The sequence below is a fragment of the Gossypium arboreum genome, chromosome 11 (genome assembly GCF_025698485.1).
Source record: "Gossypium arboreum isolate Shixiya-1 chromosome 11, ASM2569848v2, whole genome shotgun sequence".
NCBI classification, from domain to species: Eukaryota; Viridiplantae; Streptophyta; class Magnoliopsida; order Malvales; family Malvaceae; genus Gossypium; species Gossypium arboreum.
The window spans coordinates 8,635,723-8,648,022 of NC_069080.1; the positions used below are offsets into that span (position 1 = coordinate 8,635,723).

The following is a 12,300-nucleotide window of genomic DNA, read 5'->3' on the forward strand; positions in this document are numbered from 1 at the left end:
CCGAATTGATTTTATTGTTCATATTGGACTTCGATGGCCCATTAAAGGGACGATACATTAAATTTAGGATAAGTGTAAACAACTATATTAATTAATGTCTGTAACTGAACTGTATTGACTTGTAATGCCCCGTAATCCTGTTCCGAGGACGGATAAGGGTTAGGGGGTGTTATAGAAATAATGAAGAGTATAATGAAGAGTATATTCAGGTAAAAAGTTGCATGTTCAGGATAAGAGTTTGAAGAATGACAAGAGATTTATAGGTCATTGATGAATTAAAAATATATATACATAAGTATATGAAATCGAAGGATGATTTTAAGATAATTAGATTATGCAATTTTGAATAAGTAAAATAAAAGGATATAAGAAAATAATATTATCGTACGAGGTACAAAAATTTATAAGATTTTAGGATATTCAAGATAAGATTGGATAAAAGAAAATAAATGATAAGAAAATGCAAAGTGATGTTATATGAATAAGAGAGTACGATAAGTAAAATTGTGAAAAAAAATCGAATTGAGAGAGTTGAAATAATAAAGTGATCATAAAGTTCATGGTCAAGAAAACCAAGGAAATTTCAAAGATGAAATTTATTTTAAAGGGAGGAGAAATGTAAGATCTCAAAAGAAATTTCTAGAGTCTTGAATAGTGATAAATATATAATAAATTAGTTAAAATTTTGAGAAAAGTCAGAAATTGAAAATTTAAAAGTTACAAGACATAAAAGATAGGCATAAGATATTTGGAAAAGTATAAATATTAATATAAATTTATTTGGGGAAAGGATTAAATTAATGAAAAGTATTGGGACAAGGTGAGAAAATTGAATGTTGAAAGATTAAATTAAACTGATGAAAAATGAGGAAAGCCTATACCAAAAGGAATTAGGACATATGGGTAGTATTATAAAAAAAGTGGAGGGGTAAAATGGTAAATGAATTGAAAAGATAATTATGGAAGGTAATGATTAAGGATAGATAGTAAAAAAAGTGTGAATAGTAAGGATAAAATGATAAATAAAATAAAAAAAGATATTTTTAATGGAAGAAACTAGAAAAATGGAGAAAGAAAAGGATAAAAAAGAAAAGAAAAGAAGAAGCTATAAAAGCCATAGTCATGGTGCTTCATGTCAGTGACTATTTTTCTACCATTTTAATTTTTATTTTTCTTTCAACTTAGTCTCTCTCACCAAATACAAACCAACTAAGTTATTTTTTTCCTAAATTTCTTCATGATTTGTGAGTGAGATCAATGGAGAGAAATAATAGTTACACTAATTTCATGAGAAGAGCATTCAAGGGAGTTTTGGAGGAGAGAGAAAATAAAGATTAGACTTGAATATAAGTGTTTGAGGTAAGAACTATTAACTTCTCTTGAAATACATGTTAGTTTTGATTAAAAAACATGAATTATGATATGTGAACATGATTTTTAATGTGAAAATATTGTGTATCTTGATATGAAAATTTGAAGAAAAAGTGAAGAAAGTTGATAAACAAATAGAGAAATAAAGCAAGGAACTGGACAAAGGATGAAGGAGAAGAAGAAAGTTGACTTTAAACTTAAAGTTGTTAGAATAAAGTTAATTGTTAGAATGAATATAATTTTAATATGGTATTTAATTACTGGTTTTGATTATGAAGTTGATTGTTAGAATGAATATAATTTTTTTTGGTGATAAAAAAAACGGAAGTAATTACAAAGTATTATTCTAAAAAGAAAAAATATTCTTCATCTAATCCAAATCTATTAACTTGTGCGTCATCGGATGAGAAGAATCGAACACTTGTAAGATATCAGGTCCGGACAAAGCCTGTTTAGCTAGACAATTTGCAACTTAATTTTAATTACAAATTTATAAGTTGAATAAGTGAAGAATAAGGCTTGATAATGATTAAATATAATAAATAATGAATTGATTGTATTTATTAAGTAATATGTGATAAAGAAATTGAAAGAGATGTGAGAAAAGATTTAAAGTGCATAAAAAATACTAAATTATAGAGGATGTAAAAGTTGATCGAACTATATATTTATGTAAGTAAATGTGAAGAGAAATATCTGAAATAATGATACGTGAAATAATATACAGATGTTTGATAAAAAAATGAAAGACAAGGATTAGTGTGTTAAAATGTAAAATAACATGAAAAGAAAGAATTAATAAAGATTAGTGATGAATTATGGAAATTATATTAATTGGTGAAACATGTTACATGTATTAAAAGAATTATAAATTCTATTTGTAGATTTGATGCCTCAAGGACAGAATTTAGAAAAAAATGAAAATGACACTCGAATGTGATAAGAAATTATGGTGGAATATGAAAGTTAAATAGAGAAATGAAATATGTTATATCTGAAATTGAAAGAAAAAGATATTGTTACATGAAATGTCATGATGAGGTATAAATTGTAAAATAAGTAAAAAGTGATAGGTGAAATGTATAATAAGAATTATTAGTAGAATTAAGAAGATTATTAAATATTGAGACAAGTTCCATGTGTTAATGAAAAAGAAAGATATAATTATGCGAAGTATTGTTATAAGGATTAAATGGTAAAAAGTGTACAAGTGACGTGTGTCTATTATGACTTGCCCAATTAGATGAGATAAGAACTATTGGGATATTAGTGGCATGCTATTAAGAAACCTTAGCGCACTCTCTGATTATTAGCACGTTAGTGCTCTTTGATTATTAGGACGTCAGTGCTCTCTGATTCGCACATTTGTTCTCTCTGTTTATTGGTTTCGGTGGTGTTTTGTTCTGTTATGTATATCGTGTGTGTTTTATTAAGTCTACTAGGCTTCTGAAAAAGGTACATAATTATTTTAGTGATTATTAAATCATATAGATTATATGTGTTGAAAAGTTATGAAATTGAAATATATATATATGGTTGAAATAAGTAAAGTAAATTATCAAAATTTTAGCTAAATGGAGTAAATGAGAATTTAAAATAAATTCATGTGATTCTAATATTGTATAGATGATAATTAAGTCAATATGTTTAGTTGGTGTTTAATGAGCAAATAATAAATGTGGACCTAATTATAAAAAATAAGTGAATTGATTGGTAAATTATGTATGATGAATACAAACAGGTCATTTAAATGATTTTCAGAGCGATAATAAATAAGTTATAATTTATAATATAGATTATGATCTAAATAATAGTTGTACTTACTAAGCTAGCAATAGCTTAACGCATGTTTATATGCGTAGGTTAAAAATAGAGGAAAAATGGATCTTTGAAGATTGAAGGCACCTCATCTCATCACATCAGTGGATCTAAGAGAGTATTAATTTTTTATTTCAGTAAATGGCATGTACCTAGGTGTGTGTATTAAGGTTGAATGTGATGGGACTTAAATGTGATACTCGATGTTTGCTTAATTTATATGAAATAATTTAAATGTTAATTAAGTGATATAAGAAAATTAAATTTTAGAATGCTTAATTACGATTTATATTTGAATTAAATTGGCTTAAAATTTGATATGTGAACAAGGGTTAAACTAGGTAAACTTTAGGAATTAATTTGGCAAATTATGCCTTGAATTACAAATTTAAACATGGTTACTAAAATCCACACAGTCACGTTCCTTATTATTATTATTATTTTTACAATGACCCTTCTTTTCACTTTAATATATTGTTCTAAATGTAAAAATAGTTGAAAATTTTATTTTGGCTTATCTTGAATACCAATAATCAATATACTAGAACAACGAAACTAATATGTACAGATTATAATGATATTTTTTATTAAGATATTATTATTAGAGTTTCTAAAAACCAATGTAGCACTTCTATACTTGATCCGGTAATCAAGTTGGGTATAGAGGTGTTACAATTCATGAACATTACTCGTGAAAATGTTCAATTTCAAATAAAATAACATGATTTTTTTTAAAAAAAATTTTAACAAACACGAACGAGCTTAAAAATAAATAGAGAAACATGAACTAAGGTTCATTTGTTCAAGCTTGGTTGATTTATACCCTAAATAATATATGAAAAAAATCAACATTTATACTATTAACAAAATCCTTAATTGAGTTGGCGTTGCGAGTTAACTAGGCACCAACTCAGTTGAGAAATTAAAAAAATGGTCATCCGTTTTTTAAACAAGGTATATTATTCAATAATATTTTATTCCTTTTATTAAAAAATAAAAATAAAAATATGCATACGATAGAATTTAAATCCACATCAACTTTTTTTATTACTATTTTCAGACATTTAATTTTATTATGCACACTTTATTACTAATAATGTATTTGATTGAATTGATGTCATAAATTAACTCGACATCGACTCAAGATTACAACAACATGATAAACAATTTAAACTAATCTTTTTTTTCATTTTAATATCATACATATTTCATGTGTTATTACTACTATTAAATAATTTCAAACCATACATTTCATTATTTATTTACTGTATTAAGTACACATTTGTATTCAAAATTTATGGTTTTCACACATATATGCGTGTGATAAGATTTCTTATTAATAATGTATTTGATTGAGTTGGTATCACAAGATAACTAGCCACCAACTAAAGATTGATAACAACATTCGATAAATAATTTAATCTAAATTTTTATTTAAATATCGTACATATTTTATGTGTTATTATTAATTATTTTTAAACCATACATTTCATTATTTATTATATATTAATTTTAAACACATTATATTCTAAATTTATAGTTTCCACATATATATACGCGTGTGATAGGATTTTAGTAAACCTAATAATAATCCTTTCCATTTACTAGTCATATAAACCTGAGTGTAACCCTTTTGGCACTCAAAAATCCAGCTCAAAACATCTATATCTTTAAGTAGGGGAGAAATTCACTAATATAGATATAAAATTAAAATACTTTTATCTCCTTTAATATTTTTTATACGATTAATATTTTAATGATTCAATCTTCATATGTTATATTTCATTCATATAATCTTACAAGTCAAATTTGATTTAAACTAAAACTTTTAACTATTTCTTTTACGTAAAAGATTTTCAAATGTTCAATATATATATATATATAGTATTTTAGATCGACATTATAGATATATTGAACCCTTTGAAATTTTACTTGCATGCCAAGTACAACTATATCGATAAATTTAATAGTTGAATCATTAAATAATTATACTGAAGAGATATGAAAGAGAGTACAACTACTTTCATTTTACATCAGTGTAAGTGGAATTATCCTTCATAAACCTTTCAATTCCTAAACTAATTAATTTGTAATTAAATTTATTATTGGAAATATAATTAAATAAAAAAGTACATACTTAAATGCATTAAAATAATTTTAAATTAATTTAATAATAATAATGTCAATTAAACTAGTGCTCAATCTTAGAATGTTAGTAATTTATTTTGTCTTAAAAATAAAATGAAATCAATCCATTGTTTTGCAAAGCTCATAAAATGAAAATAGAAACTATATTGCATGTGTATGTGTGTAGAAATCACATATTTAAAAATATATATAGTTTAAAATTAATAATAACAATATATATGAAATTAAAATGAAATTTTAAATTTAAATCATGAATAAATAAAAAATTAAATAGGAAAATATATGAGATTAAAAATATTGTATCATTTTTCTATAACATGTGAAAATATTATTGATGAAGGAAAATTGAATACCAAAGAAATGATTAGAAAATTTTAATATTAATTTGAAAGCACCAATTTTATATCATAAAAATAAGGTTTAATTCACAATTAAGCAGTTAAAGTATACCTATTTTTCATTTTGGTAAGTTAATTTTTTTTGTTCCAATTTAATATTTAAAGTATCAATCACTTCCCAAATTGATACCTAAAGTATGTCTTTATTACATTCTTTAGTCCATTTGTTGACAAATATAAAAAATTGTATAGCCAATCACAAAGCACCCCATGGCATCTTTATGTAAAAAACATTTTCTTTTATTAAATGTATCCATATTAAAAATATAAAAAATGAAAATAAATATATATAAAATTCAGAAAAATATATATAATTAAAAAATTATAAATCATAAAAATAAATTTGGAAAAAATATGATAATTAAAATAAATTAGTTGAAATTAATAATATTATTACAAAAATGTAAAAAATATAAAAACTTAATTTAAGAAAGTTTAAAAATAATTTTTATAAAATTCTAAAATATATATTGTAAAAATATTATATTGATTAAAAATGTAAAAAATAGATAATATATAAAAATAAAAAATTATAAAATTCTTATATATAATTATAAAATTTTAAATTTCAAAATGATATATAAAAATTGGAAAATTTTATAAAATTAAAAATATATTTGAAATTCAAGTAATTGCAAAAAAATTGAAATTTAAATGCTTTCTTAAAACTTATAATTATTTATTTTAGAATTTTATAAAAAAGTTATTTTTGAACTTTTAAAAAAATTATGATTTTTCATAATTTTACAATTTTATAATATTATTAATTTCAACTAATTTATTTTCAATTATATTTTTTTTGTAAATTTCATTTTGTACAATTTTTGTAATTTACCTATTTTTTCTTGATTATATAAATTTTCTTAATTTTATGTATTTATTTCTATTTTTATATTTTTACTGTATATATATATTTAATAAAAATTATTTATTTTTTATATAAAAACATCAGTTAGTGCTTTGTGATTGGCTATAAAATTTTTTTACTGTCTGTCAGACATCAGACATTAGGTACCAAATTAGAAAACTATTGACATTTTTTAAGTATCAAATTGAAAAAAAAAAATTAATTCCAAATGAGAAAATTGGTATACTTAGGAGCCAAATCGTGAATTAAGACTGAAAATAACGACCATTCTTCTCCTGCTATTTTCTTTTCGTCTTTTTTTGGTGTTTTTGCTGATTGAACCCCTTTTTTTCGTTAAAATGGGTATTTTGCAGAGCAGGTTGGGTGCTGAATTCTTCTTGGCTCGTATGTACTCTGTCAAGTTGAAGGAGTGAATAGTAGTCCTTGCTACTCTTTTAAGACAATCCGAGGTATATAAATTTCTTTGCATCACTGATGATTGCTTGAATTTTAGCATCACTGATGTGTCCCTCTTTGAAGATGGGTGGGTCGTAAGATACGAGTCTCATCATTTAATAAGTTATAACCCTTCTGTAGAAAATAGCAAGTGGAATTTCTATACATCTTCAGTTAAGTGAAAATGATTCGTTAACCTAAAAGAAAAAAAAAAACCCAAATCCGGCGTTTTTAGATGTTACAGTTCAGCCTATTCTGTGGGACCACAGGAAAACATGTGATGGTTTTTGAGTAAGTGGAGAAGATGACAGAATTGCTTACTTTTAAACCGTCACCATACAAAGGGGAAAATTTACAAGCTATATTCATCGGTTTATTTAATTATATTAGGATCTCGTACTGTTATGTAGCTACATAATTTGCATAAAATATCAAATATAAACAGCAGAAACTGCGCACTTGAACAAATGATGGGTGCCAAAACCACTCTGCCACTCCACGCACTTGTTTTTTCCTCTGCTTTCTAAACAGTAATCACCAGCTGAAACTGATAGACTCAAAATGCAGATTATCTGCCAGACCAGAAGAACAAATTGCTGCAACATCATGCCTCAATTTCTTTGGACCGCAAACAAGAACCCCCACGCTTTCTCCTCTACGTTCAAAAAGCATTCCTGCAACCCCAAACCATCAAAAAAGAAAAAAAAAAGCAGAGAAAAGGTTTGAGGTGAATTCTAGTTGCTGCAAAACAGGCACTTAGTTAAGCCATTAGACAAATTGAAAGTAACTTACTCTTCAAGTCAGGTCTACCTCCATAGTGAACTTTGGTAGCTTGTGCAAGAGATTGGTGAGGGAGGCTTTCCAATTCTCTATCACCATTATAAGCCCTCAAGTTTGGTGATCCTAATGGGGTTTGTCCTTCAATGTTTTGTACCTGCGTCGCTTCCCTGGAATACTGTCTCTTGTTCCAAAAAACAGCTGCACTAGCTGTTGCAGCTATGGAGACACATATAGCCAAAACATTCAACACAGCTTTTGTGGAGGCTGAGAATTCGTTTTTGTTGTGATCCCTTGGGTAAATATAGAACCGGGTGACGATCCCAATTAAGATAAGGAACATGATGAAGGAAGATGATATTATGGCGGCAAGCCAGAACCAGCTGTTGGGGCCTAAAATGGGTGCCATAGGTTTATCTGTTGGAAGGGGCTTGAACAATATGGAACGAACTCGTTTTGAGTTATCAGTTGTTGGTTCTTTTTCCTTGGTCACGTAAGCTTCAATGTGAAGCTTCAGGTTAGAAAGTTCAGATCGGGAACCAGTCATAGGTAGCAACAGGTCTAGCATAGTGAGATCCAAAGAGCTTTTGAATACAGCAATTAGGATCATATCTGGTGTCTTACATTGAGATATTTTGCTCCTGAAAATGAGCTCTCGGATTATGGATATAAAAGGAGTAATTCCACTGCCTCCACTCACCATCACAATCGTGTCATGCCTGAAAAATATTTGTACAGTTCAATATTTTTTTAACAAACTTAGAAGAAACAATGTTTTCAGTTGGTAGGATTTGCTTGCAAACCTTAGCAAATGGTTAGATTGAGGTCCGTAAGGTCCTTCAATGGAAACATCAAGACGTTCAATTGGAGATGAAAGCATTTGATAGAGCTTGCTCGACCAACTTCCTTCGCTTTTAATGATCACACTAATTTTATCAGGCTCCATATTACTGTTCGAACTAACTGTAAATGGATGCCATTGCAACTTTGAAATGCTGGGCACGTTCACAAACATAATACTTGTCGGATTATAGGTCAAACCTAGTTTTAAACAAAGATATTAACAAATCAAGTGGGGTAAAAAAAAGGGTTAAACTAAAATTTATATGAAAAAAAAAAAAACTCGATTAAGTTATTGGGTTAATGATTACCATGGGTTTTTGCGAAATTAAGCTCCACAACATTACAAGGTAAAAGTCGAGCTGAAAGTAAGCGAACAGAGGTTCGAGATTGCAAGAATCTGAGGTAACGGTCGACGGTGAAGAGGTAAAATCCAGGAAGCATAATGAAGGTGTAACCAATGCCAACATGGAGGATGAAGAAGAATACAAAGATGATGTAGAGATGATGGGCATAAAAGAAGAGCTCAAAGGTTTTTCGCCTTATTTGAGGAAAAGTTGCAGCCCACAAGCCTAGGCCACCCAGCAATGCTATTTCTCCAGCCACGTTTGAAATATCCGAATGACTCCATTTTAGCATCTGAATTATTCACATCAACATTATAGCTTAAAGTTTGAAGATTTCAAGAAACAAGGAATGGGTACACATTGTTAAAAGTAGTATTAGATTGGTTTTTAGTATTAATAATATATTTGTCTATCCAAGTCAAACAAAAAATAAAACTCTCACCATATTATATTTAAAAGATTCTCACCACCTTGGTAATGTAATCTATGATTGACTATGACGGGTCCTATCGGTAGAGAAGAAAGAAAGGGTAGTAGCTTTAAGTGCTCCACTATACGCCTCATACAATACGAAACGCTAGATACATCTTCACCTTTATTTTTTCATTTGCTTTTCGTGGTCAAAAACAGCATCGATGTTAAAGGCACCCCATAGATAGTTGACAAATGGGTCAGGTCCAGTTACCCCTACACGTCTCACCTAGATCAGATCCTTATACTCTTAAGTCAAATCCCCCATCAAAATCTTATCTTAACCGCTAGAATTTTGGACATTACCGGTTAGTGTGCACCAATAATTCCCATAGGATAATAAATTTTAGTTTTGATTTCAGTGTAAATCTTGCTCGGTACTAATCATATTAATGTATTTGTACTTAATGGCTTGAAAGTTCAAACCAATTCTATTTGTGCATGAAAAACAGGTGTCATTTGAATAGAAAAAGGGGAAAAAATCAGAATAAATGAAGAAAAAAGTTGGCGAAATAACACAACCAAAAGACGAAAATAAAATTGAACTACAACTATTGTTTGGGACCCTACAATCTCAAAGATTCCTTTGATTAAGACACCCATATTTTATGGTTCTTCTTGTATGTAGTATGGACCGTATCATGGCAATGATTTTCATATAAAATGAGTGGAGAGCTATTAATGGAACTAAATACCCGAGTTTTATCTTTGATTGTAGTCTCTTTTACGTCATTTTCATAACAGAGTTTCTTAAAACCTTCTTTTCATATACTTACGTGCAATCTTAGAACAAGACTGAAAAAGGAAGACCAAAAAAAGATGAAGAAAAAAGAGAGTAAGCTAATATTCCCTTTTCAAATTTTGTCTAGTTATTATGTAATAAAGAACATTAATTACCTCAGATATGTTGCCTGTAACGGCCCAATCAATGATATAGCAAATGCCGTGAATTGTGAAAAGAACCATGGTCATGTGTCCAAGCCATATATGGTACTTGATGCTGCCCTCCGAGGTTAGACCTAACAGCGGCAGCACCGATGAGCCACGAGCCACTGGGTAGAACAGAAATGCTAAACACACATTCCCCGTAAGCCCTATCCACAACGCTATATCGAATAACTTCATTTCCCATCTGCCAAAAAACACCAAATTATATTCGAATTTCGAAGTGTTTTCCCTTTTTTTGAATGAATTAACGTTCATTTGGTGTATCAATGAATTGATTAATTGGATCTTACACTTTGACTCCTTCTTTTGCAGCTGCTTTTGGAGTGATGGTATGTAACCTACGTAAATAAGTTACCAGTGTCCAAACCAGGAGTGCAATAAACAAGATCAACAAGGCTAACTCTATCCCCGAAACTATCCCAAGGGGACCTTTCACTAAAACGGGCTTCCTCCATAACGCCTGCCTATGATTTTTCTCATTGCTGTTCATCAGAAATAATTAGCCATTAAAATTGGGTTTTTGATCTTTTTATATATATGTTTAACATATCTGTAACAAACTGAAAATCCTGGTTCTACCTTTGTGAAGCATTTTGATTCAAGTTCTTTCCCAAGTGAAGGTACAAAGAGCCCAAAGAAGCAACGAAGAGGACGGGGAATGTCCAAATCAGCATATTGGGAGCTGTAACCATGATGATACAATACAATACAATGTAAACTTCGGAACTTAACTTGTTATATATCGATAAAATATATATATCATCAGCAAAATTACCTTGGGTTCCAAAATATGTGGAAACAACCTTTTTGGAGATGCTAGGTTTCCATTTTTGCTTGTAAGTGTTTGTGGGTGCCATGATCCACATCATACAAATCCCAAGAAAGATGACAGTCAAGAGGAGCCTTATTGTTGCCCTTACGAACCTGGAATCCATTGCTTGATTTCTGGGGTATTATTAGTTGGTAGCTTTTTCGAGAGAAAGAGATATACTATGAGAGAATCTCTGAGGAGAATGTTAAAGGAATGATGATGTATATATAGGGAAGTACATATTTATAATTAAATACTCAATCTAGATTACAATTTGGAATTAGGGAATATTAAATATAAGGAAAAGAATTCTCCTAAAATGATATATCTCTATAATATTCTTTATAGAAGTGAGAAATAAAAAGCATGATTCACGTCTTGGGAATTGTACTCAAGATTGTGATAATTGATATTTTTCAGGAAAAAAAAAACAATGTGTGGCAAAAATCAGGGTGGGAGTAGCAAGTTGAAGCCTTGAGGAGATCCAAAAGTCAACTCTTAGGCACGTGGATGAATCTACGTCCCTCCAATTGCAAGCTTCATGCAACATCCATTATTACCTATTTCACTAACACCTAAACTATTTAATTAGTGACCCAATCTTTAGGTTAGTTTTATTTTTGTCATCTAAAATAAAAATAAAAAGTAAATCCTTTCAGATCACTTAACCTTTTTATTTTAATCATCCAATCATTAAATTTCTATCTACAGTTAACTACACACACTACATTATGTTTACACTTTCATTTTGATCATGTAATTTTTAAGTCGTTTTTATTTTGATTAAAAAAACCCTTTTCTAATGCATTTATTGGGGCAAAATAATTAAGGATAAAGTGAAAAAAGTAAAAACTAAAACAAATCATTAAAATTGTTAAATTATACTTGTTTATCACATTGCGAAAATTTTTTTCAATATTGAAAATTTAAATTTCAAACCATAAAAATCAATTAAATAAATTGTTGAAATTTTTTATCCCTTGATAATATTAACTGATTTGTTATTGTAATATTGAAGTTAAATAATTTAATCTCCTTCTAAATTTTAAAATTTTATTCCATGTTTCC

The 12,300-nt window shown here is 28.4% G+C and overlaps 1 protein-coding gene and 1 long non-coding RNA gene across 2 annotated transcripts; one reads left to right on the forward strand and one right to left on the reverse strand.

The window, feature by feature from the left end:
• Positions 1–1,072: 1,072 nt before the first annotated feature.
• Positions 1,073–3,453, forward strand: LOC128283473 (uncharacterized). The gene is made up of 2 exons (XR_008273829.1): positions 1,073–1,359; positions 3,234–3,453. It is a non-coding gene; the product is annotated as an uncharacterized LOC128283473 (long non-coding RNA).
• A 3,700-nt stretch (positions 3,454–7,153) lies between these two features.
• LOC108482027 (ferric reduction oxidase 2) lies at positions 7,154–11,666 on the reverse strand. The gene is made up of 8 exons (XM_017785135.2): positions 11,197–11,666; positions 11,001–11,103; positions 10,712–10,903; positions 10,371–10,605; positions 8,967–9,294; positions 8,619–8,856; positions 7,831–8,534; positions 7,154–7,712 (listed from the first exon to the last, which is right to left on the reverse strand). Exons 1-8 carry the CDS (start codon positions 11,354–11,356, stop codon positions 7,573–7,575), a joined length of 2,100 nt encoding a protein of 699 aa, XP_017640624.1. The 5' UTR covers positions 11,357–11,666; the 3' UTR covers positions 7,154–7,572.
• Positions 11,667–12,300: the final 634 nt, after the last annotated feature.

What these genes read in the sequence shown, in the direction of transcription:
- LOC108482027 (XM_017785135.2), bottom strand. Translation starts at nt 11,356, where the DNA reads ATGGATTCCAGGTTCGTAAGGGCAACAATAAGGCTCCTCTTGACTGTC. An exon ending in AATCAAAATGCTTCACAAAG is followed by an intron (nt 10,904 to 11,000) that starts GTAGAACCAGGA and finishes TCTGATGAACAG; the next exon opens with CAATGAGAAAAATCATAGGC. An exon ending in CAATCTAACCATTTGCTAAG is followed by an intron (nt 8,535 to 8,618) that starts GTTTGCAAGCAA and finishes AATATTTTTCAG; the next exon opens with GCATGACACGATTGTGATGG.